The 22,134-nt window shown below is 46.2% G+C and overlaps 1 protein-coding gene across 1 annotated transcript in view; it reads left to right on the top strand.

Annotated features, from left to right (window-relative positions):
* AMPH (amphiphysin) overlaps nucleotides 1-21,439 on the top strand; it is a 299,364-nt gene extending 277,925 nt beyond the window's left edge. The window contains exon 21 of the mRNA XM_064575587.1: nucleotides 21,332-21,439. Within this exon, the coding sequence (XP_064431657.1) occupies nucleotides 21,332-21,439 (108 nt within the window). The remainder of the gene's footprint in view (nucleotides 1-21,331) is intronic.
* Nucleotides 21,440-22,134: the final 695 nt, after the last annotated feature.

The following is a 22,134-nucleotide window of genomic DNA, read 5'->3' as shown; positions in this document are numbered from 1 at the left end:
GGGCGAGATTTGGGTGAGATCTCATGAGATTTTGACTGGGAGGTTTCAGAGGATTGAATGTACCTGGAATGATTAGGTGCAAAATATTACCCCAGCTAAGTGAGATCTCATGAGATTTCACCCAAGAGGGGGCGAGATTTGGGGGAGATCTCACCAGATTTGGACTGTGATGTTTCAGAGGCTTGATGTGAGCTGGATGGATTTGGAACGAAATCTCTCCTGAGCTCCATGAGATGTCAGGAGATTTTGCCCAAGACAGAGTGAGATTTGGGCAAGAGCTCATGAGATTTGGACTGCGTGGTCTCCGAGGCTTGGATGCACCTGGTGGGATTTGGCTAGATATCTCACCCAAGCTCTGTGAGATCTCACAAAATTTTGCACAACATGGGGGGAGGTTTGTGTGAGATCTCGCGAGATTTGGACAGCGAGGTCTCAGATAATTGGATGCGAGCTGGCTGGATTTGGCCCAAAATATCGCCTGAGCTCGGTAAGATCTCACAGGCTTTTGCTCAAGATGGGGATAGATTTGGGTAAGATCTCATGATACTTGGACTGGGAAGTCTCAGAGACTTTATGCGAGCTGGCAGGATTTGGCGCAAAATCTCTCCAAGCTCCGTGAGATCTCAGGAGGTTTCACCCAAGATGGGGTGAGATTTGGGCAAGATCTCATGAGATTTGGATGGCGAGGTTTAAGAGGATTGAATGTATCTGGCCGTATTTGGCATGAAATCTCGCAAGAGCACTGTGAGATATCAGGAGATTGTGCCCAAGACAGAGGGAGATCTCATGAGATATGGACTGCAAGGTGTCAATGGCTTGAATGTACCTGGTGGGATTAGGCTTGATATCTTGCCTGAGCTCCATGAGATCTCACGAAATTTCTCACAAGATGGGGTGACATTAGTGCAAGATCTCACGAGATTTGGACAGTGAAGTCTCAGAGGATTGGATGTGAGCCGGTGGTATTGGGCCTGATATCTCACCCAAGACCCATGTGATCTCACAAATTTTCACCCAAGATGGGTTGAGATTTGGGTGAGATCTCATGAGATTTGTACTGCAAGGTTTCAGAGGATTGAATGTACCTGTAGGGTGAAATCTCGCCCATGCTCCATGAGATCTCATGAGATTTCACCCAAGACGGGGTGAGATTTGGGTGAGATCTCATAGGATTTGTACTGTGAGGTTTCAGAGGATTGAATGTACCTGGTGGGATTGGGCACAAAATCTCGCCTGAGCTCCATGAGATCTCATGAATTTTTGCCAAGATAGGGTGAGATTTGGGTGAGATCTCATGAGATTTGGACATTGAGATCTCCGAGGATTGGATGGCAGCTGGCGGTATTGGACCCGAAATCTCGCCTGAGCTCCGTGAGATCTAATGAGTTTTTGCCCAAGACGAGGTTGGATTTGGGTGAGATCTCACAAGATTTGGACAGCGAGGTCTTAATAATTGGATGTAAACTGGAGGGATTTGGCCTGAAATCTCAACCTAGCTCCATTGTTACAGAACCTGGACTGGATCACCCAACAGAAGAACCAAGTGGCACTCAGAGATCTTGGAGGATAGGAAGTTTATTTAATGCTGGCAGGCTCAGAGGAGAGTGATCTCCAAAGGTCTGAGCCCTGAGCCCATCTACTTCTGCATACTTGGCATCTTTGGCGCATGCACAGAGCGGGGCAGAGAGAAGAACCCAGATGGCATGTGAGGGAAGCAGGGCAGGGAGAAGAACCCAGAAGAGCCCCAGAGCAAGGACTGGGACTCTCTTGCTAGCTCAGTTGGCCATCTTAGGACACAGATTTCCCTTATCATTTCCCCCTTTGATGCCCCTATAAACACCTAGTTTAGAGGGCATCGTTTTCATCTTCTAAGGGGTGATAGTGAGTAAGGAGCAACTGGAGTCTGATTTTAGCAATCTGAGTAGTGATAAACCTAGTAAGGGCATTAAGAATACAAGGACCAAATGCTACTGTGAGGAGGAGCATTAGGAGGGGGCCAATGAGTTGGGCAAACTAAGGTAACCATTGTGAGAGGGTATCCCACCAAGTTGTCTGCTGGAGTGTTTCCCACTGGTGATGTACTCATTACTGTAATTGGGTCAGAGTTTCTTGGACCACCCCTGACTCATTAGCATAGGAACAACATTCCTCCTGTAAGGAGAGGCAGAGCCCCTTGTGCAACCGTGAACAAGTCGAGCCTGCGCCTGTTTTGGAGGACCACTGAGGCCAGTGAATCGAGTTGGTGCTGCAGGGCCAGGGCCGACTGAGTGAGGGTGGAAAAATCTGCCATGAGTTGTTGAGTTAGCCCCTGATACTGAACCTGAGACATCCTGATGCCAGTGAGGCCGGGGGCAACACCTGATGAGGCCAGCAGGCTCGCATTAAGAGGAATGGCCACTGGGGAGCATCCAGGGTGGCTAGGAGGTCTCCATATGAGTGGGGCATTGCTCCTAGGGAGGACTGAAAGATCAGGTAAGAGACTGATCACATGGGATGATGCAGATGTACACACCTTGATCATAAGCCAGAAAAGTGTTGTTAGGCGCACAGACCCAACTGTGGCCCATGATGGGAGAGGAAGAGTTGCCATACAGTGGTACCATGCCAGAAAGGGATAATCTGAGGTCCCCGGTGCCGAGGTGGGAGGTGACACAGTAGATTGGTTGAGGATGACACTTAGATATTGGACGGGACTGGGCTTCATACAGATCCAGCAGTCAGATGCTAGGGGTGGATTTGAGTGGTTAAGTTCTTGGAGGGAGGCGTTAATCATACTTAACAGTTGTGCTATAGATGCCTGCTGTGTGTGGATGGAGGACCCAGGGATACGCCAGGGTGAGTTATTGTCTGTATGACTCTGGGGGTTGACTGTAAGGCTTGGATTTAATGTGGACTGAATCATAAACTTGGCCATGAGGTCGGTCCCCATAGGGTGATATTGGCCCAACAGGAGAATGATTCCTATAGCCCATGATGTGGCATTGGGTTCTAAGACTGAGAGAGTGAGTGATTGTTAGGGCACAAGGTTGGGGTGGCGTTGCATGACAAGGAAGTCTTGATATCACTGCACTCTTTGAGGTGCCGTGGTGGACAATCTTTCCATTCCCGGCCAAGTTGCCACCCATGACTCACATCCCCAGGCTTGCCAGCAGAACTGAGGGCAGGTGTTTGGCTGTTGAGGCATAGGGCCCCCACAGATGTAGATATCTACCAGCCAGTAACCTGAGTGAGGGCCATGGTAGGAAGACCATCTATGAGGTTCCCAGGAGGTATCAAGAAGTTGACATCTATCAAAATGTAGGTAAACTTTTGGTGTGTGCTCATCCCAGGTAGAAGAGGTCAGTGGAGGCGCCAGTGCAGATTGAGGGGGATAAGCTGGAAAGTCCATTTGCCAGTATGGTTATTCGAGAGTTCACCCCCCTTGCCTTCACTGCTAGAGACAGTGAAGAGGAACAGCACACCAGGTAGCAAAAGACCAGGACTGACTGGGGCCAGGAAAACCCTGGTGAAATGTGCTTGGGAGTAGACAGTGGAGGACCAGTAAAAGTGGGGTCTACAACCTTAGGTAGAAGGAGCCATCATGGCTAACCTGACAGCAGATGAAACCTGTGGACAAGTAAGTGCAGTAATACACCCTAGGGTCATCCAATAAGCAATGACAATAGTAAGCCTCTGGGGGAAAGTCCAGTCAGGAGGGGCAACAGTGTAGAGTCCGACTCCCAAGATGAGGGAAATCACACTGATGAGAGCCAGGGACCATGGTGAGCAGGTGTCCATCAGTCGGTGGGGTCTCATCAAAGGTGAAGCTGGAGCAGGTTCATGAGGTCTGGCTGGACTCTCCACTGGCATGGCTCCTCATCTGAATGATGAGCTTTCTTCACTCTTGAGTGGTGGACCCACGGGGTGACACCTGAAACCTTGAGGGCAGTAGGGGTGGTTAGAACAACAGTGTGGGGTCTTGTCCACTGTGGTTTGAGGGGGTCTTTCTTCCAATCTTTGACCCAAACTGAGTCCCCTGTCTGGAAGAAGTGTACCTGAGACCTTAAGGAGATTGGGCCCTCTCAATGGTGTACTTTTGTAATTTATTTAGGGTGGACCCCAGGGCCTGAAGCTCCTTCTTTATCCCTTTATCTCCAACCTGACGTAAGTTTCCTGGAAGGCTCTCCAAGCACGGGGGAGGCTGTCCATATATTAATTCGAATGGGGATAAACCTAATCTCCCAGGCGTTCAGTGAGCACACACAAGAGCTAGGGGTAGCAGATCCAGCCATGGGAGGTTTGTCTCCTGACAAAACTTTGCTAAGGTTCCCTTGAGGGTGCAATTCATTCACTCTGCTTTCCCTGAACTTTGGGGCTGGTAAGTGGTGTGAAGTCTCCAGGTGATGTTGAGAGATTTGGTCAAAACCTGTACAATGTCTGCTACAAATGCGGGTCCATTGTCACTATGGATTGTTAGTGGCAGGCCAAACTGGGGCATGATCTCCCACAAAAGGACTTTAGCTACTTCCCAGCTGTGCTCCGTCCTGGTCGGGAAAGCTTCGACCCACCCAGAATATGTGCGTACTATTACTAGGAGATATCTGAACTCCCTGCTCGGCTGCACATCTGTGAAGTCTACCTCTAGATCTTCGAAGGGGGTTGCTCCCATCCTCTGGACACATGGAGGATGCCGTGGTACAGACTGAGCATTATTTTTAGCACATGTTATGTACCGTCCACTCACTGCTCAGCATAGTGCTGGCAGCTGACTGATGTAGTAGTGCTTCTTGAGAAGGGCCTCTAATGCAGTTTTTCCCAGATGAGTAGTTGGTGGTATTCCTTGACTAGATGTCCTCCAGTTGCTGTTGGAACGAAGATGTGCTTATCTGGCATTATCCATCATCCCTTTTCAGTCAGGGTGGCTCCCTCAGCCATGGCCCATTCTTTCTCCTTTTTAGTATAACTGGGTGGAGGGACTTTTCTGGGGGTGTCAGGGCCAAAGTGAGGGAAGGGGCTCTATTCATGTCCTCACTGGCTGCAGTCTTAGCTGCCTCATCTGCCAGATGATTTCCCTGTGCTATGGGGTCGTCTCCTTTCTGGTGTCCCTTACAGTGCAGGACTGCTACTTCCTTGGAAGCCAGACAGCTTCAGGGAGTCTCAGCATCTCCTCCTTGTTTTTGATAGCCTTTCCTGCAATGGTTAGGAGGCCCCTTTCCTTGTAGATGGCCCCATGTATATGTACAATAGCAAAGGTGTACTGAGAGTCTGTATAGATGTTGACTCGCTTTCCTTTACCGAGGGTGAGGGCTTGGACTAAGGCATATAATTTAGTCTGTTGAGCTGACCATCCAGCTGGTAATGCTTTAGCTTCTAGGACTTTAGTGGTTGTAGTTACTGCATAACCCACTTTTCAGACACCCTCCTGTACATAACTGCTGCTGTCATTGAACAGCGTGAGTTCTGGATTCTTTATGGCTTGATCCCACAAATCTAGACGGCTTGCATAGACCTCATCAGTTACCTCGGAACAGTCATGGTCTGGTTCCCCCTCTTCCGTGGAGATAAAGGTTGCTGGGTTTAATGCCTTTATTGTTTTGGGAATGACCCGCGAGTTTTCACAGAGGAGCCCTTGGTATTGTGCTAGCCGAGTGTTGGAAAGGAAGCAGTGTCCCTGTGCATTCATGAGGGATACGACTGCGTGAGGGACATTGATGTTAAGTTCTTGCCCTAGGGTAAGTTTGTCTGCCTCCTAGATGAGTACAACTGTGGCTGCCAGCACCCTGACGCACGGTGGCCATCCTGCTGCCACGGGGTCCAGCTTTTTGACAGGTATGCAACTGGCAGTTTCCAGGGCCCAACAGTTTGGGTGAGTACCCGAAGCGCTATTTTTTCCTTTTCATGCACCAAGAGATTGAGGGGTTTTTCTACATCTGGTAGGCCCAGGGCTGGAGCCCACCCCAGGGCGGTCTTTATCTCTGTGAAGATGGCTTCTGCTTCCTCAGTCCAGGCAGGGTTCTCGATCTGGTCCCCCTAAGAGATCATAGAGGGGTCTTGCTATTGCTGAGAACCCAGGGATCCAGATGCGGCAGAATCCTGCAGCCCCCAGGAAATCTTGTAGGCCCCTGTTTGTCTGGGGCTGTGGCAGGGAGATGATGACTTTCTTTCTGACCCTAGCTCTCTCTTCCCTTGGGTGGGGAGGAAACCAAGGTATCAGACTTGTTTTTGGCAGATTTGTGCCTTCTTCCATGAGGATTGGTATCCTGAGTCTGACAGGAGCTGTAGGAGGGCCTTTGTGCCTTTTGTGCAGTCTTCTTGTGTGTCACTGGCGAGGAGGAGGTCATCCACATACTGGAGGAGGGTGCATTGTGCAGCCTCTCTGGAAGCTGGCGAGGTCCACGGCCAGCGCTTCCCCAAAGAGGGTTGGTGAGTTTTTGTGGGAGGCGCATCCAAGTCAGTTGCATCTGGCGCCCTGTATCAGGTTCAGTCCATTCAAAGGCAAACAGTGGCTGGCTCTGGGGAGCTAAGCAGAGACAGAAGGCATCCTTCAAATCTAGGCAAGTGAACCATCTGGCTGACCCTGGGATTTGGCCAAGGAGAGTGTATGGATTTGGGACGACTGGGTGCAGAAAGATGGTCACCTTGTTGATAGCCCACAGATTTTGACCTGGTTTGTATCCTCCTCCTGGCTTCTTGACTGGCAGGAGTGGGGTATTCCAGACCAACTGGCACTCAACTAGAATACCTGCTTCTTTGAGTTTGGCCAGATGTTCTTGGATGCCAATCTTAGCTTCTTGTGGAAGGGGGTATTGCCTTTGCCTCTGAGGTTGGGCTCCTGGGATTAGTTCAGCAATGATAGGGGCCCAATTCCGGGCTAGTCCAGATGGGTTGTTTTAAGCCCATACTGAAGGGAAGGCAAGTCTGAACCCCAGTGGGCTGCTCGGTTGAGCCTAGGCACAGAATAGTCTCCATTCTTCTTCCCTCAGCATGGTAACTTCTAGTACTACAGACCCTGTCTCCTCTTGCCTTGGGTTCAATCAGAGGCTAGTGTGTCCCGTGGGCTCAAAGGTTATCTGAGCCCTAAGCTTGGAGAGTATGTCTCAGCCCAGGAGAGGGATGGGGCAATCAGGCAGATAAAGGAGTTCATGTTGGACCCGGTGGTGATGTTCCCATGTGCGGTGATGCAGAGACAGACGGGGGGGGGTGCCTCCTGAGGTGAGGAGACCAATCAGATGCCCATCTGGGTGTGTCCTGAAGGAGCTTAGGTGAGGCTTGGCCATAGCAGTCTCAGCGTTATGACTTATGATGGGAAACTATTCTGATGCTGCAATAGACTGTATGCCGTTCACCAGGGAATCGCAGACGGGTCCACTCAGACTCTGTAGGCTTCTGGGGACCTTAAGGGTGCCCGCCTGTGGAGTCACAGAATAAGTCCGCTTGAGCAAGCCAGGTCGAACTGCACATTCACTCACACATTCACTCCAGAAGTCATTACATTCCCTCCCTGGGAATCCCTACCTGTGAGACCTCTAAGAGGTCTCTGGGAGGTGATCAGGCTCCCCTTCCACCCCGACGGGTGGGACTATCTGGGTCCTGGGGTCCCAGGCCTTACCATAATCTGACGTCAGGACCAGGTCCTCACTTGCCATGTCTCTTTGAGTCCGGCGGGAACAGTGGAGTGGGGCCAGCCTGAGGCAACTGGGGTGGGAGGTTGCCAAAAATTAGGCAGAGTGAGCCTTCTCTGTTATGATCTCCTGTTCCGTCACTGCTCTGCCATTGCCCCCAAACTGGTGGCAACAATGGGCCAGAGCACTTAGGTTTCCCAGTCAGGGAACCAAATGTTACAGAACCTCAGCTGGATCACCCAACGGAAGAACCAAATGGCACTCGGAGATCTTGGAGGATAGGTTTATTTAATGCCAGCAGGCTCAGAGAAGAGTGATCTCCAAAGGTCTGAGCCCCAAGCACAAACAATGGGGTAATTTATACACTTCTACTACCTCATACTTGGCACATTTGGTGAGTGCGTGAAGCAGGACAGGAGAAGAACCCGGATTGGCGTGCACGGGGAGCAGAGCAGGGAGAACTGGGAAGAGCCCCGGGGCAAGGACTGGGACTCTCTCACTGGCTTGGTTGGCCATCTTAGGACACAGATTTCCCTTATCACCATGAGATCCCATGAAAATTCGTACAAGACCAGGTGAGATTTGGGCAATATCTCATGAGATTTTTGACTTCAAGTTTTCAGAGGCTTGATGTGAGCTGGTGGGATATGGTGTGAAATCTCTCCCAAGCTCCTAGAGATCTCACGAGTTTTCGCCCAAGATGGGGCAAGGTTTGGGCGAGATCTCACGAGATTTGGACTGTGAGGTTTCAGAGATTTGAATGTACCTGGCAGGATTTGGCATGAAATCTCAACCACACTCCATGAGATCTCATGAGATTTCACCCAAGACAGGGTGAGATCTCATAAGATTTGCACTCCAAGGTTTCAGAAGATTGAACGTACCTGGCGGGATTGGGCACGAAATCTCACCTGAGCTCTGTGAGATCTCATGAATTTTCGCCAAGACAAGGCGAGATTTGGGTGAGATCTCATGAAATTTGGACAGTGAGGTCTCTGAGGATTGGATGCAAGCTGGCGGTATTGGACCCCAAATCTCACCCGAGCTCCGTGAGATCTCACCAGATTTCGTACAAGACTGGGCAAGATTTGGGCGATACCTTACGAGATCTCGACTTCAAGGTTTCAGAGACTTGATGCAAGCTGGTGGGATTTGGCCCAAAATCTTGCCCGAGCTTTGTGAGAGCTCATGAGTTTTCACACAAGACAGGGTGAGATTTGGGTGAGATCTCACGAGATTTGGACTGCAAAGTTTCACAGGATTGAATGTGCCTGGCAGGATTTGGTGCAAAATTTTGCCCACACTCCGCTAGATGTCATGAGATTTCACCCAAGATGGGGTGAGATTTGGGTGAGATCTGATGAGATTTGGACTGGGAGTTCTCAGAGGCTTGACGCAAGCTGGCAGGATTTAGCAGGAACTCTCTCATGAGCTCCGTGAGATCTCACAAATTTTTGACAAGACGGGGTGAGATTTGGGCAAGATCTCATGAGATTTGGATTTCGAGGTTTCAGAGGATTGAATGTACCTGGAAGGAATGGTGCAAAATCTCCCCAGTCTCCGTGAGATCTCACGAGATTTCTCCCAGGACAGGCAGGATTTGGTGAGATCTCATGAGATTTGGACTGCTAGGTCTCGGAGTCTTGGATGCACCTGCTGAGAATTGACTAGACATCTCGCCTGAGCTCCATGAGATCTCACGAGATTTTGCCCCAAAAGAGGGTGGGGTTTGGGTGAAATCTCATGAGATTTGGACTGCAAGGTCTCTGAGGATTAGATGCAACCTGTTGGGATTTGGCACAAAATCTCACTCGAGCTCCGTGAGATATCATGAGAGTTCACCCAAGATGGGGTGAGATTTGGGCAAGAGCTCATGAGATTTGGACTTTGAGGTCTTGGAGGCTTGGATGCACCTGCTGGGATTTGGCTAGATATCTCACCTGAGCTCTGTGAGATCTCACGAGTTTTCACCCAAGATGGGGTGAGATTTAGGCGAGACCTCATGAGATTTGGACTATGAGGTTTTAGAGGATTGAATGTATCTGATGGGATTTGGTGCTAAATCTCACCCAAACCCTGTGAGATGTCATGAGATTGTACACAAGACAGAGTGAGATTTGGGTGAGATCTCATGAGATTTGGACTGTGAGGTCGGAGGATTGGATGTGAGCTCGCAGAATTTGGTGGAAATCTTGCCCAAGCTCTGTTAGATCTCATGAGATTTTGCCCAAGATGGGGCGATATTTGGCAGAGATCTCACAAGATTTGGATTGCAATGTCTCAGAGGTTTGGATGCACCTGGTGGATTTGGCTAGATAACTCGACCAAGCTTCGTGAGATCTCACGAGATTTTGCCCAAGACTGGGTGAGATTTGGGTGAGATCTCATAAGATTTGGACTCTGAGGTTTCAGAGGCTTGAAAGTACCTGGCGGTGGGCGCCTGGGTGGCTCAGTTGGTTAGGCGACTGCCTTCAGCTCAGGTCACGATCCTGGAGTCCCAGGATTGAGTCCCGCATTGGGTTCCCTGCTCAGCAGGGAGTCTGCTTCTCCCTCTGACCCTCCCCCCTCTCATGCTCTCTCTATTTCATTCTCTCTCTCAAATAAATAAATAAAATCTTTAATAAAAAGAAAAGAAAAGAAAGTACCTGGCTGGATTGGGCGTGAAATCTTGCCCAAGGTCTGTGAGATCTCACGAATATTCACCAAGATGGGGAGAGATTTGGGCAAGATGTCATGAGATTTGGACAGCGAGGTCTTGGAGGATTGGATGCCAGCTAGAGGGGTATTGGACCCGAAATCTTGCCTGAGCTCTGAGAGATCTCGAGTTTTCACCCACGACAGGGCGATATTTGGGTGAGATCTCACAAGCCAAGACAGCAAGGTCTTGATAATTGGATTCAAGCTGGTGGGATTTGGCCCAAAATCTCGACCAAGCTCCATGAGATCCCATGAGATTTTGTACAAGGCTGGGCGAGATTTGGGCAATATCTCATGAGATTTCAACTTCGAGGTTTCAGAGGCTTGATGCAAGCTGGTGGGATTTGGCCCACAACTTCGCCCTAGCTCCATGAGATTTCACGAGTTCTCACCCAAGATGGGGTGAATTTTGGGTGAGATCTCACGAGATTTGGACTGCAAGGTCTCAAAGACTTGAATGTACCTGGTGGGATTTGGTGGAAAATCTCACCCAATCTCCTGAGATCTCACGAGTTTTTGCCCAAGATGGGGTGAGATTTGGGTGAGATCTCATGAGATTTGGACTGCAAGGTTTCAGAGGATTGAATGTACCTGGTGGAATTTGGCATGAAATCTCACCCATGCTTCATTAGATCCCATGAGATTTCATCTGAGACCAGGTGAGATTTGGGTGATATTTCATGAGATTTCATCTTTGAGGTTTCAGAGACTTGATGTGTGCTGACTGGATTTGTCCAGAAATCTTGCCTGAGCTCCATGAGATCTCAGGAGTTTTCACTGAAGATGGCAAAATTTGGGCGAGATCTGATGTGATTTGGACTGCAAGGTCTCAGAGGCTTGATGTGAGTTCACAGGATTTGGTGCAAAATCTCACCCGAGCTCCGTGAGATCTCATGAGATTTTGCCTAAGATGAGGTGAGAGTTGGGCATGGTCTCATGAAAAGTGGACTGCAAGGTCTCAAGACTTGAATGAACCTGGCGGGATTTGGTGGAAAATCTCGCCCGAGCTCCCTGAGATCTCAAGAGATTTCCTACAAGATGCTGTGAGATTTGAGTGAGATGTCACGAGATCTGGGCTGCCAGGTTTCAGAGGCTTGATGCGAGTTGGCGGAATTTGGTGAAAATCTCACCCAAGCTCCATGAGATCTAACGAGTTTCACCCAAGACTGGGAGAGATTTGGGCAAGACTCAAGAGATTTGGATTGTGAGGTCTCAGAGGATTGGATGTGAGCTGGCAGGATTTGGCAGGAAATCTTGCCCGAGCTCCATGAGATCTCACGGGTTTTCGCCCAAGACCAGGTGAGATTTGGGCGAGATCTCAGGAGATTTGATATACAATGTCTCAGAGGTTTGGATGCACCTGGAGGGTTTGGCTAGATAACTTGACGGAACTTCATGAGATCTCATGAGATTTTGCCCAAGATGGGGGGAGACTGGAGAGATCTCACGAGATTTGGACTGCGAGGTTTCAGACGACTGAATGTACGTGGCAGGATTTGGAGTGAAAACTCGCCCTAGCTCCGTGAGATCCCATGGGATTTTGCACAAGATGGGGCAAGATTTAGGCGAGATCTCATGAAATTTGGATTGCTAGTTCTCAAGACTTGAGTGCACCTGGTGGACTTTGGTGGAAAATCTCGCCTGAGCTCCCTGAGATCTCATGACATTTGTACACGATGGTGCAAGATTTGAGCAAGATCTCATGAGATTTGGACTGCCACATTTCAGAGGCTTGAGGTGAGCTAGCGGGATTTGGCACAAAATCTCACCCAAGGTCCGTGAGATCTAACAAGTTTTCACCCAAGACAGGGTGAGATTTGGGCAAGACTCACGACATTAGATTTGAATTGCGAGATTTCAGAGGCTTGATTTGAGATGGCGGGATTTCGTGTGAAATCCTACCTGAGCTCCGAGAGATCTCTTGAGTTTGAACCCAACATGGGGCAAGATTTGGGCAAGATCTCATGACATTTGGACAGCTAGGTCTCAGATAATTGGATGCGAGCCGGCGGGATTTGGCCCCAAATTTTGCCCCAGCTCTGTGGGATCTCATGAGTTTTTACCCAAGATGGAGTGAGATTTAAGCAAGATCTCATGAGATTTGGACTGCGAGGTTTCAGAGGCTTGATGCAACCTGGCAGGATTTGGCACAAAATCTCGCTCGATGTCCGTGAGATCTCTCAAGTTTTTGCTCAAGACGGGCGAGATCTCATGAGATTTGGACTGTGAGGTTTCAGAGGCTTCAATGTACCTGGTGGTATTTGGCACAAAATGTTGCCCCAGCTAAATGAGATCTCATGAGATTTTGCTGAAGTCAGAGCCCAATTTGGGCAAGATCTCATGAGATTTTGACTGCGAGGTCTTGCAGGCTTGATGGGAGCTGGATAGATTTGGTGGGAAATCTTGCACAAGCTCCATGATCTCACGAGATTTCTCCCAAAGTGGGTCGAGATTTGGGTGAGATCTCATGAGATTTGGACTGCAAATTCTCAAAGGCTTGAATGCACCTGATCAGATTTGGTGGGATATCTCACCCAAGCTCCATGAGATCTCAGGAAATTTCACACAAAACAGGGTGAGATTTGGGCAAGATCTCATGAGATTTGGACTGTGAGATCACGGATGCTTGGATGTGAGCTGGTGGGATTTGGAGCAAAATCTTGCCCTAGCTCCATGAAATCTCATGAGTTTTTGTGCAGGATGGTGTGAGATTTGGGCGAGATATCTCGAGATTTGGACTGAGAACTCATGAGATTTGGACCTAGACCTCACGATATTTGGCTAGAAATCTCACATGATATGAGTGCGATCTCACGAGATTCGGACTGAGATCTCTGAAATATTGATGAGTTCTCTCAAGATTTGGCTAAGATCTCATGAGATGTGGACTGAGTTCTGGTGGGAGTTTGAAGAGATCTCTTGAGATTTTGACTGATTTCTCATGAGATTTGGATGAGTTCTCTCGAGATTTGGAGAGAGATGGCAAAATTTGGATGAATTCTTATGAGATATGGACCGAGATCTCTCAAGAGTTGGTAGAAATCTCATAAAATGTGTGTGAGATCACAGGAAATTTTGACTGCGATCTGGCGAGATTGTGATTTGCACTAACATCTCAAGAGATTTTGAATGACATCTTAGCAGATTTGGACTACAATCTCACGAGATTTGGGTAGTTGACCATAGAGTTGAGGGTCCATTTCTGGGCTCTCTATTCTGTTCCATTGATCTACGTGTCTGTTTTTGTGCCAGTACCATACTGTCTTGATGATGACAGCTTTGTAATAGAGCTGGAAGTCCGGAATTGTGATGCCACCAGCTTTGCTTTTCTTTTTCAACATTCCTCTGGCTATGCGGGGTCTTTTCTGGTTCCATACAAATTTTAGGATTATTTGTTCCATTTCTTTGAAAAAAGTGGATGGTATTTTGATGGGGATTGCATTGAATGTGTAGATTGCTCTAGGTAGCATTGACATCTTCACAATATTTGTTCTTCCAATCCAAGAGCATGGAACGTTTTTCCATTTCTTTGTGTCTTCCTCAATTTCTTTCATGAGTATTTTATAGTTTTCTGAGTACAGATCCTTTGCCTCTTTGGTTAGATTTATTCCTATGTATCTTATGGTTTTGGGTGCAATTGTAAATGGGATCAACTCCTTAATTTCTCTTTCTGCTGTCCTATTGTTGGTGTATAGAAATGCCACTGATTTCTGTGCATTGATTTTATATCCTGCCACTTTACTGAATTCCTGTATGAGTTCTAGCAGTTTTGGGGTGGAGTCTTTGGGGTTTTCCACATAAAGTATCATGGGATCTGCAAAGAGTGAAAGTTTGACTCCTTCTTTGTTGATTTGAATGCCTTTTATTTCTTTTTGTTGTCTGATTGCTGTGGCTAAGGCTTCTAATACTATGTTGAATAGCAGTGGTGATAGTGGACATCCCAGCCGCATTCCTGACCGTAGGGGGAAAGCTCTTAGATTTTCCCCATTGAGCATGATATTTGCTGTGGGTTTTTCATAGATGGCTTTTATGATATTGAGGTATGTACCCTCTATCCCTATACTCTGAAGAGTTTTGATCAAGAAAGGATGCTGTACTTTGTCAAATGCTTTTTCTGCATCTATTGAGAGGATCAAATGATTCTTGTTCTTTCTTTTGTTAATGTATTGTATCACGCTGATTGATTTGTGGATGTTGAACCAACCTTGCAGCCCAGGGATAAATCCCACTTGGTTGTGGTGAATAATCCTTTTAATGTACTGTTGGATCCTATTGGCTAGTATTTTGGTGAGAATTTTTGCATCCATGTTCATCAAGGATATTGGTCTGTAGTTCTCCTTTTTGATGGGGTCTTTGTCTGGTTTTGGGATCCAGGTATTGGTGGCCTCATAAAATGAGTTTGGAAGTTTTCCTTCCATTTCTATCTTTGGAACAGTTTCAGAGGAATAGGTATTAATTCTTCTTGAAATGTTTGGTAGAATTCCCCTGGGAAGCCATCTGGCCCTGGGCTTTTGTTTGTTGGGAGGTTTTTGATGACTGCTTCAATTTCCTTAGTGGTTATACATCTGTTCAGGTTTTCTATTTCTTCCTGGTTCAGTTTTGGTAGTGGATACATCTCTAGAAATGCATCCATTTCTTCCAGGTTATCTAATTTGCTGGCAAAGAGTTGCTCATAATATGTTCTTATAATTGTTTGTATTTCTTTGGTGTTGGTTGTGATCTCTCCTCTTTCATTCATGATTTTGTTGATTTGGGTCATTTCTCTTTTCTTTTTGATAAGTCTGGCCAGGGGTTTATCAATCTTGTTAATTCTTATTAATTCTTTCAAAGAACCAGCTTCTAGTTTTGTTGATCTGTTCTACTGTTCTTTTGGTTTCTATTTCATTGATTTCTGCTCTGATCTTTATTATTTCTGTTCTCCTGCTGGGTTTAGGCTTTATTTGCTGTTCTTTCTCCAGCCCCTTTAGGTGTAGGGTTAAGTGGTGTATTTGAGACCTTTCTTGTTTCTTGAGAAAGGCTTGTATTGCTATATACTTTCCTCTTAGGACTGCCTTTGCTTCATCCCAAAGATTTTGAATAGTTGTGTTTTCATTTTCATTTGTTTCTGTGAATTTTTTTTAAAAGATTTTATTTATTTGACAGAGAGAGACACAGCGAGAGAGGGAACACAAGTAAGTGGAGTGGGAGAGGGAGAAGCAGGCTTCCCAAGGAGCAGGGAGCCCGATGCGGGGCTCGATCCCAGGACCCTGGGATCATGATCTGAGCCGAAGGCAGCTGCCCAAACAACTGAGCCACCCAGGCGCCCAATGTTTCCGTGAATTTTTTAAATTCTTCTTTAATTTCCTGGTTGACCCATTCATTCTTTAGTAGGATGCTCTTTAGCCTCCATGTATTTGAGTTCGTTCCAACTTTCCTCTTGTGATTGAGTCCTAGTTTCAAAGCATTGTGGTCTGAAAATAGGCAGGGAATGATCCCAATCTTTTGGTACCAGTGGAGACGTGATTTGTGACTTAGGATGTGATTGATTCTGGAGAATGTTCCATGGGCACTAGAGAAGAATGTGTATTCTGTTGCCTTGGGATGGAATGTTCTGAATATATCTGTGAAGCCCATTTGGTCCAGTGTATCAGTTAAAGTCTTTATTTCCTTGTTGATCTTTTGCTTAGACGATCTGTCCATTTCAGTGAGGGGAGTGGTAAAGTCCCCCACTATTATTGTATTGTTGTCGATGTGTTTCTTTGCTTTTGTTATTAATTGGCTTTTATAATTGGCTGCTCCCATGTTAGGGGCATAGATCTTTACAATTGTTAGATCTTCTTGTTGGATAGACCCTTTAAGTAGGATGTAGTGTCCTTCCTCATCTCTTATTGCAGTGTTTGGTTTAAAATCTAATTTGTCTGATATAAGGATTGCCACCCCAGCTTTCTTTTGGTGTCCATTAGCATAGTAAATGGTTTTCCACCCCCTCACTTTCAATCTGGGGGTGTCTTTGGGTCTAAAATGAGTCTCTTGCAGACCGCATATCAATGGGTCTTGTTTTTTAATCCAGTCTGATAGCCTGTGTCTTTTGATTGGGGCATTTAGCCCGTTTACATTCAGGGTAACTATTGAAAGGTAGGAATTTAGTGCCACTGTATTGCCTGTAAAGTGATTGTTACTGTATATTGTCTGTGTTCCTTTCTGGTCTATGCTGCTTTTAGGGTCTCTCTTTGCTTAGAGGACCCCTTTCAAGATTTCTTGTAGGGCTGGTTTTGTGTTTGCAAATTCCTTTAGCTTCTGCTTGTCCTGGAAGCTTTTTCTCTCCTTCTATTTTCAATGACAGCCTAGCTGGATAGAGTATTCTTGGCTGCATATTTTTCTCATTTAGTGCTCTGAATAGATCCTGCCAGTCCTTTCTGGCCTGCCAGGTCTCTGTGGATAGGTCTGTTGCCAATCTAATGTTTCTACCATTGCAGGTTACATATCTCTTCTCCCGAGCTGCTTTCAGGATTTTCTCTTTGTCTCTGAGACTCGTAAGTTTTACTATTAGATGTCGGGGTGTTGACCTATTTTTATTGATTTTGAGAGGGGTTCTCTGTGCTTCCTGGATTTTCATGCCTGTTTCCTTCCCCAAGTTAGGGAAGTTCTCTGCTATAATTTGCTCCAATATACCTTCTGCCCCTCTCTCTCTTTCTTCTTCTTCTGGGATCCCAATTATTCTAATGTTGTTTCATCTTATGGTATCACTTATCTCTCGAATTCTGCCCTTGTGATCCAGTAGTTGTTTATCTCTCTTTTTCTCAGCTTCTTTATTTTCCATCATTGGGTCTTCTTTATCACTGATTCTCTCTTCTGCCTCATTTATCCTAGCAGTTAGCGCCCCCATTTTTGATTCCACCTCATTAAAAGCCTTTTTGATTTCAACTTGGTTAGATTTTAGTTATTTTATTTCTCCAGAAAGGGTTTCTCTAATGGCTTCCATGCTTTTTTCAAGCCCAGCTAGTATCTTCAAAATCATCATTCTGAACCCTAGTTCTGACATCATACTAATGTCTGTATTGAGTAGGTCCCTGGCAGTCAGTACTGCCTCTTGTTCTTTTTGTTGAGGTGATTTTTTGTCTTGTCATTTTGTCCAGAGGAGAATAGATGAATGAGAGAACAAAATGCTAAGAGGATAACAATGTCCCCAGAAAATATACTCTAACCAATCAGGAAAGACCTAAAACTGGGAGAAAAGAAAGGGAAAGAAAGAAAAAAGAAAAAGATAAAAACAAACAAAAACAGAACAAAACAAAACAAAAAAAACAGAATATGATCAAATATGATCAGACTGGTGCATAGATCAGTGCCCCACACTAGATTTTGGGTGTATTTTGGTCTGTTAGAAGAAAGTGCATCCCAAAATTTTAAAGAAAGAAAAACTTATATATGTACAAAAATGAGGGTTAATATGATGAAGGGATGGAATATGACTGTAAAGATGAAAATTATAAAACATTTTATAAAGGAATTGATATGAAGTTGTTTGAAAAAAGAAAGAAGAGGATTTAAAAGAAAAAAAAATGGAGAGAATGTGATCAGGCAGGAGACTAGAACAAAGCCATACACTAGAGATTTAGGGTATATTTTGATCTGTTAGAAGAAACTGTATCTCAAAATTTTAAAGAGAGAACAACTTATATATATATATGCCAAAAATAAGGGTAACTACTGTGAAGGGATAGAATATGACTCAAAAAATGAAAAAAAAAAGTTTTTTAAAAAAGGGATTGACAAGATGTTGGTTGAAAAAGGGAAAAAGAAAAAATAAAAAAAAAGACAGTTAAAAAAATTAACTTTGAGAGACTAAGGAATCATGGTAAAGAAGCCATTAATTCTATGTGCAGTATTCCCCTAGCATTGGAGTTCTGCCGTTCTCATTGATCAGTAAACTTGGTCTTGGCTGGCTGTTCTCGCTGATCTTCTGGGGGAGGGGCCTGTTGCCGTGTTTCCCAAATGTCTTTGCCAGAGACGGAATTGCCCCACCCTTGCCGGTCCAGGCTAAGTAATCTGCTCGGGTTTGCTCTCAGAGCTTTTGTTCCCTGCAAGCTTTCCGTTCGGCTTTGGAGGACGAGAGTGAAAATGGCAGCCTCCCAATCTCTGCCCCAGAGGAGCTGAGAACCCAGGGCCCCACTCCTCAGTGCACCCCCAGAGAAAAGTAGTCAATCACTCCCATCTCCCCGGTCTGCGGCCACACTCCATGCTCACCCAGCCTATGACCAAGCATTTCTATCTCTGGCACACGACCCCATGTGGAGTTTCCAAACCCAGCAGATCCCTGTGGTGCGCTCCTGCGCGGCTCCTCCTGGGGGAGGAAGGAGAGTCTCCCTGCTGGAGGAGCAGTGGCCCGTGTGTGCCGCAGATCATGGTTTATGGCAACCCTGAGCTGAGAGCCCGCACCTCGGCTCCATCTCTGCAGCTGGCTTCCCTGCTCTGATATCTGGGAGCTCTGCCACACTGACACCACACTGTCCCACGAGGGTTCCACCCCCACTTAGCCACTGGAGTGACTCCCTCAGTGGAGCCAACTTCTAAATGTTACAATTTTGTGCTCCGGGGCTCTATCACTTGCCAGAAGTGGCCAACGGAGGCCCCCTCCCCTGCTGTCTATCCTTCCAAATATCGCCTCGGATTCACTTCTCTGCATGTCCTACCTTCCAGAAAGTGGTCACTTTTCTGTTCAGAGAGTTGCTGGTTTTTTTTTCTTCGATCTCCTGTTGAGTTTGTAGGTGTTTAGAATGGTTTGATCCCTATCCAGCTGAATTCCTGGGACCAGATGAAATCCAGGTCTCCTACTCCTCCACCATCTTGCTCCGCACCCCCCCCTCCCCCAGTTAGTCCTGAGAACATATTCTTAAATGTCAGGTTGCTGGGACTGAAATCTGGTTTCTGGTACTTACTAGTTACATGAAACCAGGTAAATTGCTTCTCTCTCTGTTCTCAGCTTATTTGGGAAAATAAAATGGGAATGAAAATAATGATTTTATAGATTATTGAAACATCAATAAGATTAAAGCTTTGCCTGCAAAATTCCCCCAAATAAGTGACATTTCATTTGAGGTAATGGATATTGCCTATTAGGAACATGGTGGGAATAGAGAAATGCTAAAAGCTATTTATCACCAATGCTTTTTTCCTCCATTAGATTCATTCATTATAAACCCAACCTTACTTTTTAATACTTTGGACTGTTCTAAGTGAATTTCACAGAGGTTGCTGATTGACTTGACCTGCAAACTGGATTCTTAGTGGTGGTGGGGGTGGGAGTGGTGGTGGTGATGGTGGTGTAGATGCTTACTGTTGGGTTGTGTTGTTGGGTGAGTGTTACTTCAACCTAGGTCATCAGAAATCTATAATGTGACCCCTCTCCCATTAATAAGTCCTAGCCTTTCAAAAGAACAGGTGAAACTAAAAAATGACTTCTTTTAGACACCCTGCAGCTACAGCTGATGAACACCTCTGCTTATTACACCTACCTCCTCCTCAAGATCCTGATCTACTCCAGCATCATCACCTTCAATCTGCTTGGGAGACCAGCACTCTGTGACAATCGGAAGAGTTCCTAACACATGGTGGCACCAAGGGTCCACTTTTCCCCATTGGCTATTGTTGCTAAAAGTGTCTGCTGAGCATCTAGTCGGATTTCTAACTGGGTTTGGGTTATTTCAGTCCACACATGTCTCTTTTTATTGTGTGATTATTGTAGAACAGGTTTACAAACCACTGGGCAAACTGAAACTTTCACTCTGCAGCAAGAACAAATTCAGCCATGATTCAGGGGCAGGGCCAGGGGGCCACAGGGGCCTCAGCACCACTCACTCCTTAATGTCCACCACTCCTCAGAGCCTCCTATTCCCCATGCCTCTGAGTACAGACAGCATGCAGCTTCTAGTCATGTCCCCCAGGGATCTTTAACCAGATAACTGCCTGGAAGCTTTTTAATTTACACATCCAGAAGTTGCCATCCTTCCCACCTGAATTTTGTACTGTTTTTCATATTAGGCACAATAAAAACAATTAAAGCTCTACTTTGGCCTCTGTGTACTTTCATTTGGTGCAATCTGAGAGTCCAAGGTAAGGGATAGCATGACAACTGAGCCTTCCAATTCAGCATTGGTTGTAATATTGGTCAATTCCACATTTCTACTTCTTTCCCAAAGATAGTCCTTATGATGCCTTCTTTGGGGCACCAGCCCCAGGGGAGTCACAGCCAGTGAAGGTTCCCAGGTTATTTCACCTTCAAAGTTCAGCAGATTCACTCATTTGGTTGAAGACATTCTGGTGGTAACAGTATAACGTGTCGCATGACTGGTGGGTGTGCTCAGACCTATCTCAGTGTGTCATGGGCATCATGTTTCCTGATTTCAGAAGAACCCCATAAGAGCCCCACTAACTCTGGAAAGGTAGGGTGTTGGAGGGGTTAAGTGTTTGGAGTCTGAACCTCAAGTGCCTGGTTTTAAATCTATTTGCTATTTGCTATAGCTATTTGAACTCTCTGTACCATAATTTTCTCATTTGTCAAATGGAGTTACAGTGTGTCCTGTCTCCTGGAGTTGTGTGGATTAGATGAGTTAATTATGTTGGTACATGCAGTCCTCAACAGCATTAGCATCTACCGTTGGCAGCTCTGCTTTAGAAATAATAAATGCACACACACACACACACACACACACTACCAAACATGATACTCAGTAATATGTGTGTGTGTATTTCTAGAAATATAGATGTAAAACAAAATATTCAGTGTGTGGTAAGTGGGTAAAAGATGAAATGATTGTATATTTTTCTATTTTTGCTAATGAATGCATTTAAAGTAATAACTTTTTTTATATTAGAATTCAAACAATGTCTCTTTTAAAACTGGGAAGGATTTTTGGTTTATTTACAATCAGCCTCAGTTTCAATGAAACAGGTTCTGTTGGAAACCAAGTAGAGGTTCCCTGGTGGAAACAACATAAGACCCACCAGCTACAATAAAGAGGAAATTTAATTTTGATCTATTCCTTGATTTTCAGGAATTTGATCAGATCTCTTTAGGACAAATGTCTGGGTCTCTACTTAGAGATTTGGACCTGTTACTGCACGTGGAAAGCACGGAGGCACAGACGGAAACCAGCAAATGACCAAAAGCTGTGTGGGCTGGTGTCACTGCTGGGGCTCCTAGGCAGTGTCTCCTGTGGCTTCCAACTCCTTAGCACCTTCCTTCCCCAACTGGACCTGGACTGCCCTGGACTGGGAGGTGTGAAGAGGGGGAAGGTGGTGGTGCAGGAGACAGTGTGGGGGGCAGGAGGGCACAGGTGTGGTGACGATGTTCTATATTCTCAGGCTTTTTTGTCCATGTGCTTTGTCAAATCATTGATTCGTGGAAAATGCTTGAAGTCAAACCAGCCCCTGCTGGTTGGGGCTGTGCAAGCAGTGGCTCCAGTGTTGTGAGATGAAATAAGGACAGTTAAACCACAGCTGACTTTGCCCACTTCCAGAGGGCCACAGCTAATGGAAAGAACATGTCCACCTGCACACTCATGCTCCTGCTGTCAAATGTACTCTCAGGCTGTGGGTGAGGGGTCCCCCTATTTTATACCAACTTCATTCCAGTAGCTGCTATGTGAGTTGGGATCATATGACCAGGACTGTTGAGACACTGCTCCTTCAGTCCACTCCGATGACACTGCTCTGAAGGAAACAGCATGCAGACTTCTTGTAGCACTAGGTGATCCCCGACATTCCACGAGGATCTGTGCTTTTCCATGGCAGGTGATTTACTGAGGCTTGGACTTTCCATCTCATTTTGTCAGTGTGGACAGGGTGACACGAGACC

The sequence above is a fragment of the Mirounga angustirostris genome, unplaced genomic scaffold (assembly GCF_029215605.1).
Source record: "Mirounga angustirostris isolate CCGP_5_RB_7025 unplaced genomic scaffold, mMirAng1.0.hap1 SCAF_12, whole genome shotgun sequence".
Lineage (NCBI taxonomy): Eukaryota > Metazoa > Chordata > Mammalia > Carnivora > Phocidae > Mirounga > Mirounga angustirostris.
The sequence above is the reverse complement of the archived record's forward strand: the minus strand, read 5'-3'. Positions and strand labels throughout refer to the sequence as shown.